Source organism: Euleptes europaea, chromosome 11 (assembly GCF_029931775.1).
Source record: "Euleptes europaea isolate rEulEur1 chromosome 11, rEulEur1.hap1, whole genome shotgun sequence".
Lineage (NCBI taxonomy): Eukaryota > Metazoa > Chordata > Lepidosauria > Squamata > Sphaerodactylidae > Euleptes > Euleptes europaea.
This window is the reverse complement of record NC_079322.1, coordinates 77,801,062-77,818,805: the sequence shown is the minus strand read 5'-3', so window position 1 is coordinate 77,818,805 and position 17,744 is coordinate 77,801,062. Positions and strand designations below refer to the sequence as shown.

Genomic DNA, 17,744 nt, shown 5'->3' with positions numbered 1-17,744 from the left:
CTCTCCTCCAGCGAAATGTTTCCCTCCATGGGAACAGTTCTGGAAGGAACCCCGTTGAAGAATACCCCCTTTTTTGTTGTTCCTCAGGAAAATGGGCGCGGGACCAAGTGTTTGGCCAGCTCCTGTTTGCTTTCCTAGGCTCTGAGCAGCGGCTGCCTGAAGCCGACTCCTTTTGGCCGTTTCTCTGCCCTGCTGGTCTGTACGCAAGCGCGAAACACTCCTCCCTCAACCGTAGTTCCTAGCCAAGGCTGCACGTTGGTTAAATGCCACAGGGCTGGCCTTCAGCAGTGTCCGGGTCAGTCTCCGAGGCGGCCGTAACTCTCCACGGCGGAGAGGAGCGTCTCGAAGCCCTGCTCGAAGTCCCCTTCCTCGCAGCCGTGCCTCCAGTACCAGTGCAGGAAGGCCTTGCTTTCGTACATCAGCCGGGCCTGCTGCTCCACCCGCCGCAGGAGATCTGCCGAGCAGCTGTGGTTGGCGCAGATGGTCAAGGCATGGCTGTTGTGGCCCAGAGGCAAGAGGCTGACCGGGTCTGCAGGAGGGAGGAACAGGAAAATGAACAGGCAGGGTGTGTGGAAGGGTAGCGGATGGAGCTAGTTGACCTGGGTTCAAATCTTTCCTTGGCCATTAAGCTCACTGGGTGACTATGGCCCACTCACCCCCCTTCTGTCCGTCAGCCTAACCTGCCTCACAGGGTTGTTGGCTGGATAAAAAGAGGGAGAGGAAAACGGTTGGTGTATGCAGTGTCTGAAGAAGAGCTGGTTTTTATATGCTGACTTTCTCTACCACTTAAGGAAGAATCAAACCAGCTTACAACCACCTTCCCTTCCCCTCCCTACAACAGACACTCTGTGAGGTAGGTGGAGCTGAGAGAGCTCTAGGAGAGCTGTGACTAGCCCAAGGTCACCCAGTTGGCTTCATGTGGAGGAGTGGGGAAACAAATCCAGTTCACCAGATTAGCCTCTGCCGCTCACGTGGAGGAGTGGGGAATCAAACCCGGTTCACCAGATCAGACTCCACTGCTCCAAACCACCGTTCTTAACCACTACACAACGCTGGAGCCACATAAACAGGGGAAACCCAAGTGCAGAGGACAAGAGGAGTAATTAAAATAAATAAATGGGAAAGAGCAGTGAGATGGAATAAAACCAATACTGTAATGGTAGCTGATGCGGAAACAATGTTATTTTAATCTCTACAGGTTGGGGACCCCTGCCCCTTCTGTAAAGGAAACAAAAGGGAACAGGTTCAGTTTCCAATTTGCTCATCGGATTGAAACATCGTTTCCCAGGTTTTGGTTTTTAAACAGGATCAGAGGGTGTAGCCGTGTTGGTCTGCAGTAGAGCAGCTCCAGTCCAGGAACACCTCAGAGACCAACAAGCTTTTCAGGGCCTGAGCTTTCGAGAGTCCACGCTCCCTCAGGCATCTACTGGATTCAGATCTAGTCATTTTTAAATACTAGTTCTGGGCATGACATATTCAGGAGGGACGCTGACAAGTTACCCAAATATCGAAGCAAACTGAAGGCAAACCGTATGAAATGGAGAAAAGGAAGAGGGTGTGTTCAGCACAGAGAAAAGAACATTCAGAGAGGCAGGTGAGCAGAAAGCAGATGTCGAAAAAAGATGCTCGAGAGCAAAGAGGGTACAGTAACGAACTCTGCATGCAGAGCACGGGGTACTTCAGGGAGTCTATATCCTGCTTTGGTCTGGTGACCAAGTCCTATGAGGAAAGGTTGAAGGAGCTGGGTGTGTTTAGCCTGGAGAGGAGAAGACTGAGAGGGGATATGATAACCATGTTCAAGTACTTGAAGGGCTGTCATACAGAGGATGGTGCCGAGTTGTTTTCTGTTGCCCCAGAAGGTCGGACCAGAACCAATGGGTTGAAATTAAATCAAAAGAATTTCCATCTAGACCTTAGGAAGAACTTTGTAACAGTTAGAGCGGTTCCTCAGTGGAACAGGCTTCCTGGGGAGGTGGTAAGCTCTCCTTCCCTAGATGTTTTTAAGCAGAGGCTAGATGTCCATCTGTCAGCAATGCTGATTCTATGACCTTAGGCAGATGATGAGAGGGAGGGCATCTTGGCCATCTTCTGGGCATGGAGTAGGGGTCACCTGGGGGTGTGCGGGGGAGGTAGTTTGGAATTTCCTGCATCGTGCTGGGGGTTGGACTAGATGACCCTGGTGGTACCTTCCAACTGTGATTCTATGATCCTGTAAAGAAGAAGCCAGGCTTGCTCAACTGACCTGTCCAGTAATTGGCGGGGAAGGGATTCCAGGGCACGCAGCAGTAGGCCTTCTTCAGCTTCCTCAGAACCGATGTGCGGCCGACGAGGAAAGAGTCCTCCTGGGGGCCGCGAGCCACGGCCAGAAGCGCTGAGCTGCGGGGCTGCTGGCAAACCGCTAAGGACCAAGGCAGCCGATCGGTGAGAGAAAGCCCTCCGGTCCCAGCCCAAGAGCTCCTCACCCCTGAAAGGCCCTAGGCTAGAGGAGCCAGGGCTGCAGAAAACAAAGAGGGGGTTCAGGGGGACCTGATGTGGCATAGAGCTGCTGTGGGTAGAGCTGCAAGCCTGGAAGCAGCGGATTCTCTTCCCGTGCCAATTTTGAGGCCCTGTCTCCTCCTGCTTGTTCCCATATGCCAACTAGTAGTTGTGAATTTCCTGCATTGTGCAGGGGGTTGGACTAGAGTTTTCGTCTAGACATTAGGAAGAATTTTATAACAGTTACAGTGGTTCCTCGGTGGAACAGGCTTCCTCGGGAGGTGGTGAGCTCTCCTTCCCTGGAGGTTTTTAAGAAGAGGTTAGATGGCCATCTGTCAGCAATGCTGATTCTATGACCTTAAGCAGATGATGAGAGGGAAGGCATCTTGGCCATCTTCTGGGCATGGAGGTAAGGGGTCACTGGGGGTGTGGTGGGGGGGAGGTAGTTGTGAATTTCCTGCATTGTGCAGTGGGTTGGACTAGATGACCCTGGTGGTCCCTTCCAACTCTTATGATTCTGTGACCTTGGTGGTCTCTTCCAACTCTATAACTACGGTCATCAGGCAGCCATCTGTCGTCTATACCACCACTTAGGGTGGGCTCGTCTGGCATCGACCAGAGACTGGGCCTTTTCTATCGTGGCCCCGGCTCTGTGGAACGGGTGCCCTGAAGAGGTGAGGGAGGGGCCTCCTCAGAGATTGTCAGGAGGCGCTGCAAGGCCTGACTGCCAATGCTTTTGAAGGGATTTGAATGGCAGGCATCAAGGGTGGGGAAGGATTTTGGGCTTGCCATTTTATTTTTTGGTCTTAACTGAAAATGTTTTTAACTATTATTGTAAGCTGCCTTGAACCACGAGAAAAGGTGGGGAATGTTTTAATAAGCAAATATTGTCCCTGGCTTGTATGGGATTTTCTCTTTTTGGAACAGTTATTATTAACACGATTATGCACTGAATTCTTCGGAGCATCATGTACATTCTCCTTTTTAGTTTCCTTCCTCATGCCTCTGCTTTCTTGAGAGTTTGAATTCCATTTCAGGATGCCTCCAAGTTCTACCTGGTTCCAAAATTTTGGGGAGCAGAAACACCTGCGACCTCACGGGGTATCTATCCACCATTATTTCTGCACTCGAGCCTGCAATGCAGGACACTTCCTGACCCTATAGGGTAAAGAGCCAGAGGTGGGCAGCTCATTTACTCTCCCCACAGAAGAGACGAGGTGCTGGCTGCAGCTGAAAGGATACAGGGCGCCCATGGAGAGACTCACGAGGAATTGACTGTGTCACAGAAGATGCCAGGCTGTCCCAAAAGACGGTGCCCCTGGGGAATTCAAAACAAACCTCAGTCACCCCAAAAGTATTGTCTCCAATGAACAACAACCTTCAGTTTATCTGTGGAACTCCCTGCCCCAGGATGTGGTGATGGCTGCCAACTTGGAAGGCTTGAAGAGGGGAGTGGACATGTTCATGGAGGAGAGGGCTATCCGTGGCTACTAGTCAAAATGGATACTAATCATTATGCATACCTATTCTCTCCAGGATCAGAGGAGCATGCCTATTATATTAGTTGTTGTGGAACACAGGCAGGATGTTGCTGCTGCAGTCGTTTTGCTTGTGGGCTTCCTGGACGCACCTGGTTGGCCACTGTGTGAACAGACTGCTGGACTTGATGGGCCTGGGTCTGATCCAGCAGGGCTTTTCTTATGTTTAGCAGGAAGTGGTGCCCTTCCGGCATCGGGAGGTCCCCATCAAGAGGGCCCCCTTAGTCGGACTTCTCATTTCTTCCCAGGCCAGTGGATATTGGACTGGTTTCTGGAGAAGGCACTTTCCTACAGTGGAAGGAGCCTTCTGTTGATGCTTGGAAGGGCATCTTGGGCTGGGGGAAGGCTGCTTCCTCTGGAGAGAAGCGTCCCCACTGGCGGAACAGGTCCGTGGGATCCAATCCATTGTGACTGGCCAGGGAGCAGAATCCTGACCCCTCCATCTTGTGACTGGGTGAGTAGCTAGATCTGGTTTTTGAAAAAGCTTCTGCAAAAACAACAACACAGGGATGCCGCACAAGAGAAATCTGGGGGAATCATCCAGAAAGAATCCACCCTTTGGACCAAAGCAGGGCAGCCCTTTGCTTAACACCGCAACCCTTTTGCAGTTAATCACAAGGGTATAGATTCATCTCAGAAATCTATGAGTTTCTGCTAATGGGCCAAAACTTTTTTGAACTCACAGGAAAGACACTGTTCTTCATGGCTAGCTATCTGGCATGCTGACATTTCCTAGCTCCTCTCTCAGACATCTCTGGTGCATCTCTTCCCTCCTTGGCCAGTATCTCGTTAATTGGCACAAAAAATATGCTCAATGCACAGCCGAGGTCAATGCCAGCTCTCTTTTTCTCGCTTCTCCGAGACCTACCTCTCTCTCGGGAACCATAGCCTGATGGCTTTCCCTTTATCCTCCTCTCTCCCTGGAGGAAGGGCAGAGCCGCCCACTGTATCCTGCAAGGTCAGGTCACCCAAAGTCTCTGGAGAGGGGCTCCAGCTCACCCAGAGCCCTTTTGACTCACATCTGACCTACGTCAGTTCCCCTCGTTCTGGTTCTTGGCACTGGCTAGCCCCCTTTTCACTCAGCACAAAGCTTTCATGGCCAATATACATGTGTGTGTTTTCTTTCTTTGCTCTGGACCACAGAATAGAATCATAGAGTTGGAAGGGCCTCAAAGGCCATCTAGTCCAACCCCCTGCTTAATGCCTAGAGCATCCCTGAAGAGTGCTTGTCCAGCCTCTGCTTAAAGACCGCCAATGAGGGGGAGTTCACCACCTCCCTAGGCAGCTGATTCCACTGTCAAACTCTTACTGTAGAAAACATTTTCCTAATATCCAGCACGTACCTCTCCGCCTGCAATTTAAACCCATTATTGCGAGTCCTGTCCTCTGCTGCCAACAGGAACAGCTCCCTGCCCTCCTCTAAGTGACAACCTTTCAAATACTTCGAGAGCAATCATGTCCCCCCCTCCACCTCCTCCAGACTCAACATTCCCAACTCCCTCAGCCTTTCCTCACAGGGCTCGGTCTCCAGGCCTCACAACAACCCTGCGAGGTAGGTTAGGCTGAGCATGTGTGACAGGCCCATGGTCACCTAGCCAGCTTCCATGGCAGAGTGGAGATTTGAATCTGGGTCTCCCAGATTGTAGGCCAACACTTTACACTACACAACACTGGCTCTCGTTATTGTTCATTGCACCAGCCACAGTTTATCGCAACATCTTAATGCAGCTAATGACTCCAGCTCAGGAGATGCTGGGATTGCTCCACGGGCTGGAACCCTGAGGCCAAAGGACTATGGGAGCTCTCGTGGGTCAGTTTTTGTGCCTACCTCGTGCTGGCTTGAGCTGTGTGCAGGAATTTCAGGGCTGGCACAGGGCAGGTGGCTCTCAGGAGCTCCCAGGGCTCCATGCCCAGGCTAATCCCACTGCAAAAGCGACAGGCATATAAAAGAGAAGGTGCTTTCTACCAGCGGTTCTCAACTTTTCAACTCCCAGGGCCCAACTTTAACCCTAAGAGAACTGTGACTGGCCCAAGGTCACCCAGCTGGCTTCATGTGGAGGAGTGAGGAATCAAACCCGGTTCTCCAGATCAGAGTCCACCGCGCAAAACCACGCTCTTAACCACCATACCACGCTGGCTCTCAGTCTGCCACTCTACTATACCACACTGGCTGTGCTGAGGCTGCTGCCCCCCTGCTCCCATGATGGGGCCTCCTGTCTCCCCTCCTGGCTCTTCAGCCCTCTATCAGTAAGGGGTGTGTAGTGGCTGGAGTGGGCCCGGCCCTTTTCCAGGGCTGTCTGGGCATCCCAATCTGCACTGAAAATAGCTGTTAATTATAGGCCGTGGCAGAGGGCCACGGAAGGACTCTATCCTAGCCTCTGACTCACCTTTGCGTCGTGAAAATCTTGAGCGGGTAGAGAAGCCCCGCGAGGCAGGAAACGATATACGTGTTCATGGTGGAGAGGGAGACCTGCTGTCCGCCTTCGGGGGGGTCCTTCCCCTGCAGGGATGCCGCACGCTTTAGCACTTCGTCGTTGCAGAACAGGAGGATGCCATCTGTGTACCTGGGCAGGTGCAAAAGCAGCCAGTTGCATTTACTGCTGGAATGGCCTGACTTGTTTTCTACAAGCCCTTTTTCTATGGTCCAGGCAGTGCGCCAAACAATTAAATAAGCAATCAAGGCACTAAAGAACAGAAAAAATATCTTAAGTGTTCATTTAAAAAGCCCCCAAAGGGGGGAGGGAGTGGTTCCCTGCTGCCTAAAGCTGTGCAATCAGGTGCTGGAGGAAGGCAGGAAAAAAGGCGGGGCTTCCTGCTGAGCATAACTGTGGGGCCATCACCAAAAAGGCCCTTCCCTGAGCAGCACGAGACTTTTACCTTCCCAACAACCCTGTGAGGTAGGTTAGACAGCAAGAGAGTGACTGGCCCAAGGTCACCCAATTGCGCCACTATATTGCTCTGGCTCCCAAAACATTCACTCTTAGAAGAACCATCCTCTCTTTATTCACCTCTGGAGCCAGGAAAGGCACAGCAAAGAGTTGTAGTGCTGGAGAGGACTCTCGCCGGCTTGGTGAGGGGCCACGGAGACAGCCAGGATGTGGCCCAGTGGGTACTCATCCCGGATGGCTTCACACAAGCGGGAACTAAGGCCTATGGGAGAAAAGCCCATGGCAAAGTTATCAGTCTTGTCTGACCCCACCCCCATCCCCAGGATAGATGGCTCTACAAAAAGAGCGGGGGCGTAACACATTGGTTCCCACAATCTGCAGCAGCTGCAGGAAAAGGCGAGTTCTAGCTCCTGCGTGGACACTGAAGAACAAGAGTTGTTTTTTATATGCCGACTTTCTCTTACCACTTCAGGAAGAATTAAACCGGTTTACAATCACCTTCCTTTCCCCTCCCCACAATAGACACCCTGTGAGGTAGGTGAGGCTGAGAGAGCTGTGACTACCCCAAGGTCACCCAGCTGGCTTCATGTGAAGGAGCGGGGAAACAAATCTGGTTCACCAGATTAGCCTCCGCTGCTCATGTGGAGGAGTGGGGAATCAAACCTGGTTCTCCAGATCAGACTCCACTGCTCCAAACCACCGTTCTTAACCACTACACCACACTGGCTCTCTAAGCAAACCGCCATAGGATGACTGCTACTTCCCGGACTTGGGATGACTGTCGAGCGCAAGGCAAGAAGCCAGCAAGGCTGCCACAATGGGGACGAGGGGTGCAAATCCTGTGCCAGTGCCGAAACCCAACCGGTCCCATAAACTGCCTAGAAATTCTGCAACAGGGGTCCCTGGTACCCCAAAAGCCACGGGATGCTCTGGGCAAGCTGCAGACAGAGGGATAGGAGTGTGTGAAAAAATGTCTTGAGGGAATGGGAGAAGTGGGTCTGGAACCTGTTGATCCAGGGAAAGAAGAGAAAATGTTGCAAGTCGTGCGAAACCCTTTGGGTGAGTGGCAACTACAAAAATTGAATAAATAAGAGAAACCATCTGGCTGAAAAGGTGCGCAGCTTTGTGACAACGGCTAGGAGGAAACCCTTAAGAGAGGGGTGCTTTGGCTAAAAAAAAAAAAATAAGCACCATTTTCTGCCTCGTTGGCATGACTCACCTGCTCCTGTCCCCCCGCTGAGGCTGTGAAATAGGACCGTCCCACTATAGCAGTCCCTGCGCTCTGCCTCTTTCCTCAGGCTCTCCATAGTCCTGTGGAACAAGCTCTGCTCCCCTTCAGAACGGATGCCGTGATACCCTGCAAAGCACAAAGCAGACGAAGGCCCAGTTATGACGATGGCAGGCACCTCCAGTCCTCGCTCAACACAACTCGTCCACTAGTATGTCTTCTGCTCCACACAGCACAGAATTTGCTCCAGCAAGAAGTGAGGATCAAATGTTCTCTGGCCCTAAGTTTACACTGCGTTCCGCACATCTCGGAAAATTTAAGATTTGAACAAATGCGAAGGAGCTTCTTAGCCCTTCGTGCCAATTGTGTGTCCGTGTTTCCACGTGTCCACTACAATGAGCGCATGAAGCTGCCTTATACTGAATTGGACCCTTGGTCCATCACAGTCAGTATTGTCTACTCAGACTGGCAGCAGCTCTCCAGGGTCTCAGGCAAAGGTCTTTCACATCATCTACCACCCTATCCTTTTAACTGGAGATGCCAGGAATTGAACCTGGGACCTTCTGCATGCCAACCAGATCCTCTCCCACTGAGCCACAGCCTCCCAAATACACAAACTGCCTTATACTGAATCAGACCCTTGGTATGTCAAGATCAGTGTTACCTACTTTGACAGACAGAAGATCTCCAGGGTCTCAGCCAGAGGTCTTTCCCATAATCTACTGCTAGATTCTTTAACTGGAGGTGCCGGGGATTGAACCTGGGACCTTCTGTATGCCAAGCGGATGCTCTACCACTGAGCCACAGCACCTCCCGAACAACACAGCTTTTGAACACATGAACACATGAAGCTGCTTTATACTGAATCAAACCCTTGGTCCATCAAAGTCAGTATTGTCTACTCAGACCGGCAGCGGCTCTCCAGAGATCAGATGCCGGTGATTAAACCTGGGACCTTCTGCATGCCAAGCAGATGCTCTACAAACTGAGCCACAGCCCCTCCCCTTAAAGAAGGAACACCTTACAAACTCAATGGATGCCAAATGGCACCATTCTAAACCCCATCTATCTGCCCATGCTCCCATTTCATTTTGCTGAACTGTGGCTGCCACCAAAGCACGGACCCAGAGGGTCTCGGGCACGGATCTAAGCAGGGCCTCAATTTGCCCTGGCAGCCCATGCGGATGCGGCTGTGGCTATGCTTGCTCAGAATTCGTGGACTCTTACCGTAGGCCCAGTTGTTGCCTCTTCCTTGCTTCCCCATGATGAGATTGCACTCTCTGAATGATCTTTGGGGGTGGGGAAGGAGGGAAAATGCAATACGATTAATTCAGCAGTTGGCTTCCTTGATTGAGTCAGCCCATCTCATATAGGGTCTTCCTCTTTTCCTGCCGCCTTCAACTTTTCCTAGCATTATTGTATTTTCCAGAGACTCATACCTTCTCATCATGTCAGCAAAGCTTGAAAGCCTTTGTTTAGTCATTTTAGTTTCTAGAATTCAGCCCTTACTCAGAAGTAATCCCCTTGCATCTCTGTACAGAGCATACATTAGCCCAGTTGACAAGTTACAGTAAACGCACGTATAATTCTGTGTGCATTGTATGCTTGATTGTTCTTTATATGCGTGTTGAGTAATTCTCATGTAAGATTCAACGTATGTACAGTTGAACATGTGATCTCAAGCCTACATTTATTGAACACATGAAGCTGCCTTATACTGAATCAGATCCTTGGTCCATCAAAGTCAGTATTGTCTACTCAGACCGGCAACGGCTCTCCAGGGTCTCAGGCAGGGGTCTTTCACATCACCTACTTGCCTGGTCCTTTTAACTGGAGATTCCAGGGATTGAACCTGGGACCTTCTGCAAGCCAAGCAGAGGCTCTACCACTCAGCCACAGCCGCTCCCCAGTTTCCTTTGTAAGGTGACCATGCAGCTGATTCTTCTTTGCAAACAGATGTACATGCATCCACTGTAGCAGGAACAGAGCTTGACTTTAGCCCTGTCTGCACAACCCCTCCGTGTAATCACTGAACACACGGAGAAAGAGTGAGAGAGCGAGCAGGCGTAAGCGGACTCTGTGTGACTGTCAAATCGTGAGCACAGTGCCAACTCATGGGGGCAGCATCCACGTGTATGCTCCCTCCCTGGGGTTGGCAGTGTTCAGAAAACATTTATATATGTGACAGCTCAGTGGAAAATCTACCACATGACGTCCTGGCTTGTCCTCTATACGTTGAGCCTAGGAATAAGTTCCTGGCCAATATATTAACTACTCTATACTCTTCATCTGATGCTGAGAATTTTTTTTTATATCAGATGTGGATTCTTTTGTCTCCCGAAAAATGGCCTTTACACTTTGGCGGCCAGGAAAATTAGGGAAAGGAAAGCCATTAAATGAATAGAATTTTTTTTTAAAGAAAAGACTGTTAGAGCCAAATTTTATCCTTCTTTTTATATATTGTTTTAATGAGAAACGCAATGTTGGGTGTAATTTGAGAATTTTATCATTTTCTGGATTTTATTAGTCTTATAATTTCTTACTCGTTTCAATAATGTTTTAGATTTTAAAGGCCTATGGCCATGTACAATAAACCTACCTCTACCAGAAAGCAACATCCCTGAATTGTGCAGACAACCCAGCAATTGTGAGGAAGCGCGAGGTGCAGCCAGCGTTCTCAAATCCATGGTCCCTCCCCATGTGTTCAGTCAGTGTGTGGAGGGGTTATGTGTAGAGGGGCCAGTGTATGTTGCACTGGGAAAACAGTGCAACATACACTGCGGTCTCCTACCCTCTCTTGACTTGCTTCTTCCCCTGGGGGGCTCCATTTCTGTATGGCAAAATACAAAGACTCTTTGGTTGGCTGATCCCAGAGTCTCCCCACTCACCCGGAGGCCTGGTGGGTGCAACAGGCTAGGCAGGAGCCGAGACTCAGTTGAAGACCGAGCCCTACGAGGAAAGACTGAGGGAGTTGGGAATGTTCAGTCTGGAGAAGAGGAGGTTGAGGGTGGGGACATGATTGCTCTCTTTCAGTATTTGAAGGGCTGCCACTTAGAGGAGGGCAGGGAGCTGTTCCTGTTGGCAGCAGAGGATAGGACTTGCAATAATGGGTTTAAATTACGGGCAAAGAGGTACCGGCTGGATATTAGGAAAAAGATTTTTACAGTAAGAGTAGTTCGACAGTGGAATCAGCTGCCTAGGGAGGTGGTGAACTCCCCCTCACTGGCAGTCTTTAAGCAGAGGCTGGACAAGCACTTGTCAGGGATGCTCTAGGCTGATCCTGCACTGAGCAGGGGGTTGGACTAGATGGCCTGTACGGCTCCTTCCAACTCTGATTCTATTATTCTATTCTGTGGTCCGGAGCAAAGAAAGACACACACCTGCATTCACACTGTTCTAGAATTCCTTCTTTGCTACACAGTTGGGGGCCGCAGTTAGCACCACCCTGCTCCAGTTACAGACTATCCACCCTGAATTCCTCTGCTGGCCCACCAAATGCATGTCGGGCCACGCCCTGCCCACAGGACAGTCCAGCTCTGCTTTGGAACCTGTCTGGCCCGCCCATGAAGACCACCAGGGGAAACCAGGTTTGGGGAGGTCTCCTACCCTCTCTTGACTTGCTTCGGGAGCTTCTTCACCACCTTTGGTTCGCTGTCAACACAAATGGCATTCAGCTTGCCGTCCAGGGAGCAGAACGGGTACCTGGAGGAGAGAACGGCCCAGGAAGCTTCGCCCTTCATTCGAATGCAAGGAAAGCTTGACTAAATGGATAGCTTATGGCAAGCTACTGCTTGCCTCTTCGAGTAGCCCCAGATGCGGGACATTGAGAGTGTCGAAAGTCAATGCTGGGCCTGGGAGCTATCTGGCAACTGGAACAGCTTTTTGAGGACTGAAATCTACGGAGGTTAGCAAGGAAGGGGATGGTGCGAAGGCAGAGCCTTACATGTCGGCGTCTCCACTTCTGGCACGGGTGACGACTTGCCACCACTCCTGTCCAATCTGGTTGCCACATTGTCCGACCTGGAGCCAAACTGCAGACATGGGTCCTAGAAAAGAAAGCACACAGAAATGTAAGGCCTGGGCCCGAGACAAAGTGTAAATACAAGCAAATAATACAAACCCCTGGGCAGGATAAAACCTTAGGCTTCTTCTGCTATACAGGCAGTTCAGTATGGACTCTTGAGTCAAGAACCCAGCAATTGTGCAAACGTTGAGGCCCTGTAATTGTGGGACACTCGAGTGCCCCTGCAAAAGCAAATAATCTTGGAGCCACTTGGAAAGCGGTGTAAGTGGGGATCCAAGAAACCGCTGGCTGCTGGCCATCTCCTTGGCTGTTCGGGTCACTCCTTTGGTCTCCCCAGAGCTATACTGCTTGCAGAGAAAAAAAAATCAGTTCCGCTCAGACAGACAAGAAGGGGCATACAGTGTGATCTTTAAGGGAAGAAGAAGAGTTGGTTTTTATATGCCAACTTTGTCTACCACTTAAGGAAGAATCAAACCAACTTACAATTCCATTCCCCTTCCCACAACTGACACCATGTGAGTTAGATGGGGCTGAGTGTGACTAGCCCAAGGTCACCCAGCTGGCTTCATGTGGAGGAGTGGGGAATCGAACCTGATTCTCCAGATCAGACTCCACAGCTCCAAACCACCACTCTTATCCACTACACCAAGCTGGAACTTAAGAGTTTTGTTTTCTTGATACAGGGAAGCTCATTGGGAAAAAAATGTTGGATAACACCTTTGAGGTTCCTGTAGAGTTGTCAATTCCAGGTTGGGAAATTCCTGGAGTTTTGGGGGTGGAGTCTGAGGCGGATCGGTCTGGGGAGTGGATGGACCTCAGAGGGGTATAATGCTATAGAGTCCACCCTCCAGAGTATCCATCCAGGAGAGCTGCCTGCTGTAATCTGGAGATCGGTTGTAACTCCAGGAGATCTCCAGGCCCCACTTGGAGGCCGTCTACCCTAGCTTCCTGAGGCTTCAAGGTGTAGTGGTTAAGAACGGTGGTGTAGTGGTTAAGAGAGCGGTGGTTTGGAATGGTGGACTCTGATCTGGAGAACTGGGTTCGATTCCCCACTCCTCTACATGAAGCCAGCTGGGTGACCTTGGGCTAGTCGCAGCTCTCTTTGAACTCTCTGTCAGCCGGTTTGATTCTTCCTTAAATGGTAGAGAAAGTCGACATATGAAAATCAGCTCTTCTTCTGTACCCAAGTTATTTTTACAAATACACCTCAAAATGTAAAGCGTGAGTGATGGCAACACACATTCAAAGGGCACTGAATTACAGAGGTATGAATTTGCAAACGAGGGCATCAAGAGGGTGAACTTGCCGGGGAACTGGGTGTGCTGTGAGCCTGCTTGAGTGTAAGCTTGCAGGCGAGCTTGGGTGTGAAATGGCCTTGAGCCAAACTGCTGGTCTCTTCACCCCAGTGAGGCTTCTGAGAGGTTCCTATCAGCATACAGTGATGCTCCGGAAAGGTGGATGCAAAATGGTGGCACAGAAGAAAGCTATTTGCTTAAGTGGTGCCCACAGGAGCAGAGAGGCAAAATAACCGCAGCCACATAACAAAGGACGGATCCTTTAAGTATCTCTTATCTGGACATCTGATATTGGGACTGACCCAAAAAACAGACTTTTTGAGCTAGCATGCAGGCATTACTCACAGACCCTCAAGCAGCATGCCAATTTGCTTTCTGATGGTTCAATGTACATTAAGTTATTAAAAATATTGTTTAAAATTACATTCAGGCTATGTGTATAAAGCATATATAAAACATAGATTAATTTCGTGTTTAGACGTGTGTCCCATCCCCAAGTTATCTCATTATGTATATGCAAATATTCCAAAATATGGAAAGATCCAAAATAGAAGAAGAGTTGGTTTTTATAAGCCGACTTTCTGTACCACTTAAGGGAGAACCAGCTTACAATCACCTTCTCTTCCCCTCCCCACAACAGACACCCTGTGAGGTAGGTGGGGCTGAGAGAGTGTGACTAGCCCAAGGTCACCCAGCTGGTTTCACGTGTAGGAGTGGGGAAACAAATCCAGTTCACCAGATTAGCCTCCGCCGCTCATGTGGAGGAGTGGGGAATCGAACCCGGTTCTCCAGATCAGAGTCCACCGCTCCAAACCACTGCTCTTAACCACTACACCACACTGGCTCTCAGATACGGAACACTTCTGGTCCCAAGCAGTCCGGATAAGGGATACTCAACTTGTATAAGAAAACTCAGCAGCTTTGTTATAATATGGATCCTGGAAACATCTGCACAAAGAGGGAGGAGGGAATCTGGGTTGGAAAACAGAGCGTACAAGTTGAGTTAAATCACAGAGCGCCTCCTGGCACCTTGAAGACTGACAAATTTACTGTGGCATAAACTCTCCAGAGCTGCTGCCCGCCTGATCAGTTGCAAGGGGGATTACCTTTGAGAAGCGGATTACTGTGAAATCGGACAGCCATCTGCATTCTCTCATCTTCCCCTGCCAGGAGATGACAGTGTTCCCTTGCCCTTCTGTTTCCCCTCTGTGAGTCATGAAGCTTCCTTATAATGAATCAGACCATAGGTGAGCCAAGGTCAGTATTGTCTACTCAGACTGGCAGCAGCTCTCCAGGGCCTCAGGCAGAGGTCTTCACATAACCTGCTACCTTGTCCTTTTAGCTGGAGGTGCAGGGGATTGAACCTGGGACCTTCGGCATACTAAGCAGATGCTCCACCATCTGCATGCTAAGCAGATGCTCCAACCTCCTTCCTAAGCTGTGGCTTAGTGGTAGAACATCAGCTTTGCATGCAGAAGATCCCTCCTCCCTCACCTATTGCAAAGTAAAATCAAAGTCCCGCCAGCTTTAACAGGTAGGGGAAAATGAAAAGAAGCAGATCCTGAGAAGGAACCGGACAGCTATGCCAGCAGCGGGTACTCAGTTGTGATTTAATTTGTTGGGTCTTAATAAAAGGTAGTCCACGGCTTTCCTCTTTAGACTAGCATGGCTACCTACAATCTCTGCTGATGCATCAAGATGGTTAAAGAGAGGAAGGTCAGCCCCGCAACACTCCTGCCCTATAAAGCAGCTCTGTTTCCCACTCAGCATCTCTCACTTTAGGGCTGCGACACTCAACGCTTAAAATATTTATTCCAAGATGTGACTCCGTTGAGTCATTCTGGCACGGATGATCTCATTTGAATTTCATAACCTTATTAAAGGGTGAATAAAAGGTCTGATGTGCACTCACTAACAGGTGGAATTCGACATACCCCACAATGGTGTCAGCTCTTTCCCATGCTAACCCACAAGACAACAACATAAGCATATCAATCCTTAGAAGAGAGCGGCTTCAGACATGACAAAATCCCAACTCCAGAGTGTTTGACAGCACTTTGCACATGGCCATGTCAGTCTGTTGCAAGAAAACTAAATGGGCATCTCGTGGCACCTCAAAGATGAACAAGTTTTGATTCAGGCAGAATCTTTTGCGGAGCCCACTTTGCTAGATGCATGTCATGGGCTCACTAGGGAGGCATTTGGATCAAAGGTTATGAAAAAGGGGGGGGACAGATAAAGAGTAGAGTCAAATGGCCACGAAATGGAGGAAGTTCAGGGGGAGATATATTTCATAAAGTTGGATGTAATCAAAAACAGTACAGAGTCCATTCACAACAGTAACTGCCGATAGTGCTCCTTCTCTAGTTTTGCTGAGATAGCGAACGCCTTTAAAGAATAAGTTAGCTCGCTTTTCCCAGACATTACTGGTGTTAAGAAGAAGAAGAGGACGAAAAAGAAGAGTTGGTTTTTATAGGCGGACTTTACCACTTCAGGGAGACTCAAACCGGCTTACAATCACCTCCCCTTCCCCTCCCCTCCCCACAACAGACACCCTGGGAGGTAGGTGGGGCTGAGAGAGCTCTGCGACTAGCCCAAGGTCACCCAGCTGGCTTCATGTGTAGGAGTGGGGAAACAAGTCCAGTTCACCAGATTAGCCTCTGCTGCTCATGTGGAGGAGTGGGGAATCAAACTCGGTTCTCCAGATCAGACTCTACCGCTCTAAACTGGCTTGGCAAAACCAGGGAAGTTGCATCCTGGCCAATTACTGCTATTGTGAACGTACTCCCCCCTCCCAATATATTTGAAATTTACTTAACTGCATCTCAACTAATCCTTCCTACATTTCATGGCCTTTTGACCCTCTGTTTAAGTAATTTTTTTTCTGTCAGTAGCTAAATGTCTGCCTTGAGAGGACACACTACATGCATCTGACAAAGCGGACTTTCGATTAGTCCTATTGAATGTAGCCATGTTTCAAACCAAGGTCTAAAGGTGGCTAAAAAAAAAAAAAAAAAAGCAACAAAACAGAAAATTACAACAGACGAAAGTAGCCCATCACCACTTAGCTAATGCTGAAAATTAAGATCAGATTTGTGTTGGCTGTTCTTAAAAAGAGAAGTAAGCACACGCTTGATCAGTTCACCTGGAGAAAATGGCCACTTTGTAGGGTTGCCAGGTCCCTCTTCACCACCGGTGGGAGGTTTCTCGGGCGGAGCCTGAGGACGGGGTTTGGGGAGGGACTTCAATACCTAGAGTCCAATTGCCAAAGTGGCCATTTTCTCCAGGTGAACTGATCTCTATCGGCTGGAGATCAGTTGTAACAGCAGATCTCCAGCTAGTACCTGGCAGTTGACAACCCTACTGCTTGACCATTGGACTCTATGGTACTGAAGTCTCTCCCCTCCCAAACCCCACCCTCCTCAGGCTCCGCCCCAAAAACCTCCAGCGGGTGGTGAAGAGGGACCTGGCGACCCTATTCATGGGCCTTGGTCTAATGTGGCATGGCTTTCCTTATGTTCTTATGTCCTTTTAAGGCAATTTTTTCCCTTTTCAACTACGTATAATACAAACAAAAGCAAACATTGCAAAAAATAAAACATGTTGCTTTAGCTTTAAAAATTCCAACACAAAAATAAAAACACACAAATTAAAACAAACAACAAACCAGACAGACGTAATAACACCAAGACAATTCTAACATCATGGTATGCCAGAATCTGCCTTACTAATAAAAACAGTTGATTTCTTAACTATTCTGTTGGAGTTACTGATGGGCGAAGACTGGAAACGGGTTGGGCCTTGGTCAAATCCGGCGTGCCTTTTCTTATGTTCTTCTTATGTCCTTTCAAGGCGAGTTTTTCCCTTTTCAACTACGTATAATACAAACAAAAGCAAACATTGCAAAAAATAAAACATGTTGCTTTAGCTTTAAAACTTCTAACAGAAAAATAAAACACACAAATTAAAACAAACAACAAACCAGACAGACGTAATAACACCAAGACAATTCTAACATCATGGTACGCCAGAATCTGCCTTACTAATAAAAACAGTTGATTTCTTAACTATTCTGTTGGGAGTTACTGATGGGCGAAGACTGGAAACGGGTTGGGCCTCGGTCAAATCCGGTGTGCCTTTTCTTATGTTCTTCTTACGTCCTTTCAAGGCGAGTTTTCCCCTTTCATTTTCAACTACGCATAATACAAACAAAAACAAACGTTGCGGAAAAATTAGTTTAAAAAAATCCTAACAAACCAATAAAACATACAACAAACCAGACAGACATGACATGAA

The 17,744-nt window shown here is 49.1% G+C and overlaps 1 protein-coding gene across 1 annotated transcript; it reads right to left on the bottom strand.

Annotated features, from left to right (window-relative positions):
• Nucleotides 1-296: 296 nt before the first annotated feature.
• On the bottom strand, nucleotides 297-12,170 carry LOC130484385 (uncharacterized). Its single transcript, XM_056857358.1, has 10 exons — nucleotides 12,073-12,170; nucleotides 11,736-11,831; nucleotides 9,357-9,418; nucleotides 8,121-8,258; nucleotides 7,022-7,163; nucleotides 6,401-6,577; nucleotides 5,842-5,937; nucleotides 3,718-3,793; nucleotides 2,243-2,387; nucleotides 297-529 (listed from the first exon to the last, which is right to left on the bottom strand). Exons 1-10 carry the CDS (start codon nucleotides 12,168-12,170, stop codon nucleotides 297-299), a joined length of 1,263 nt encoding a protein of 420 aa, XP_056713336.1.
• Between the last annotated feature and the right edge of the window lie 5,574 nt (nucleotides 12,171-17,744).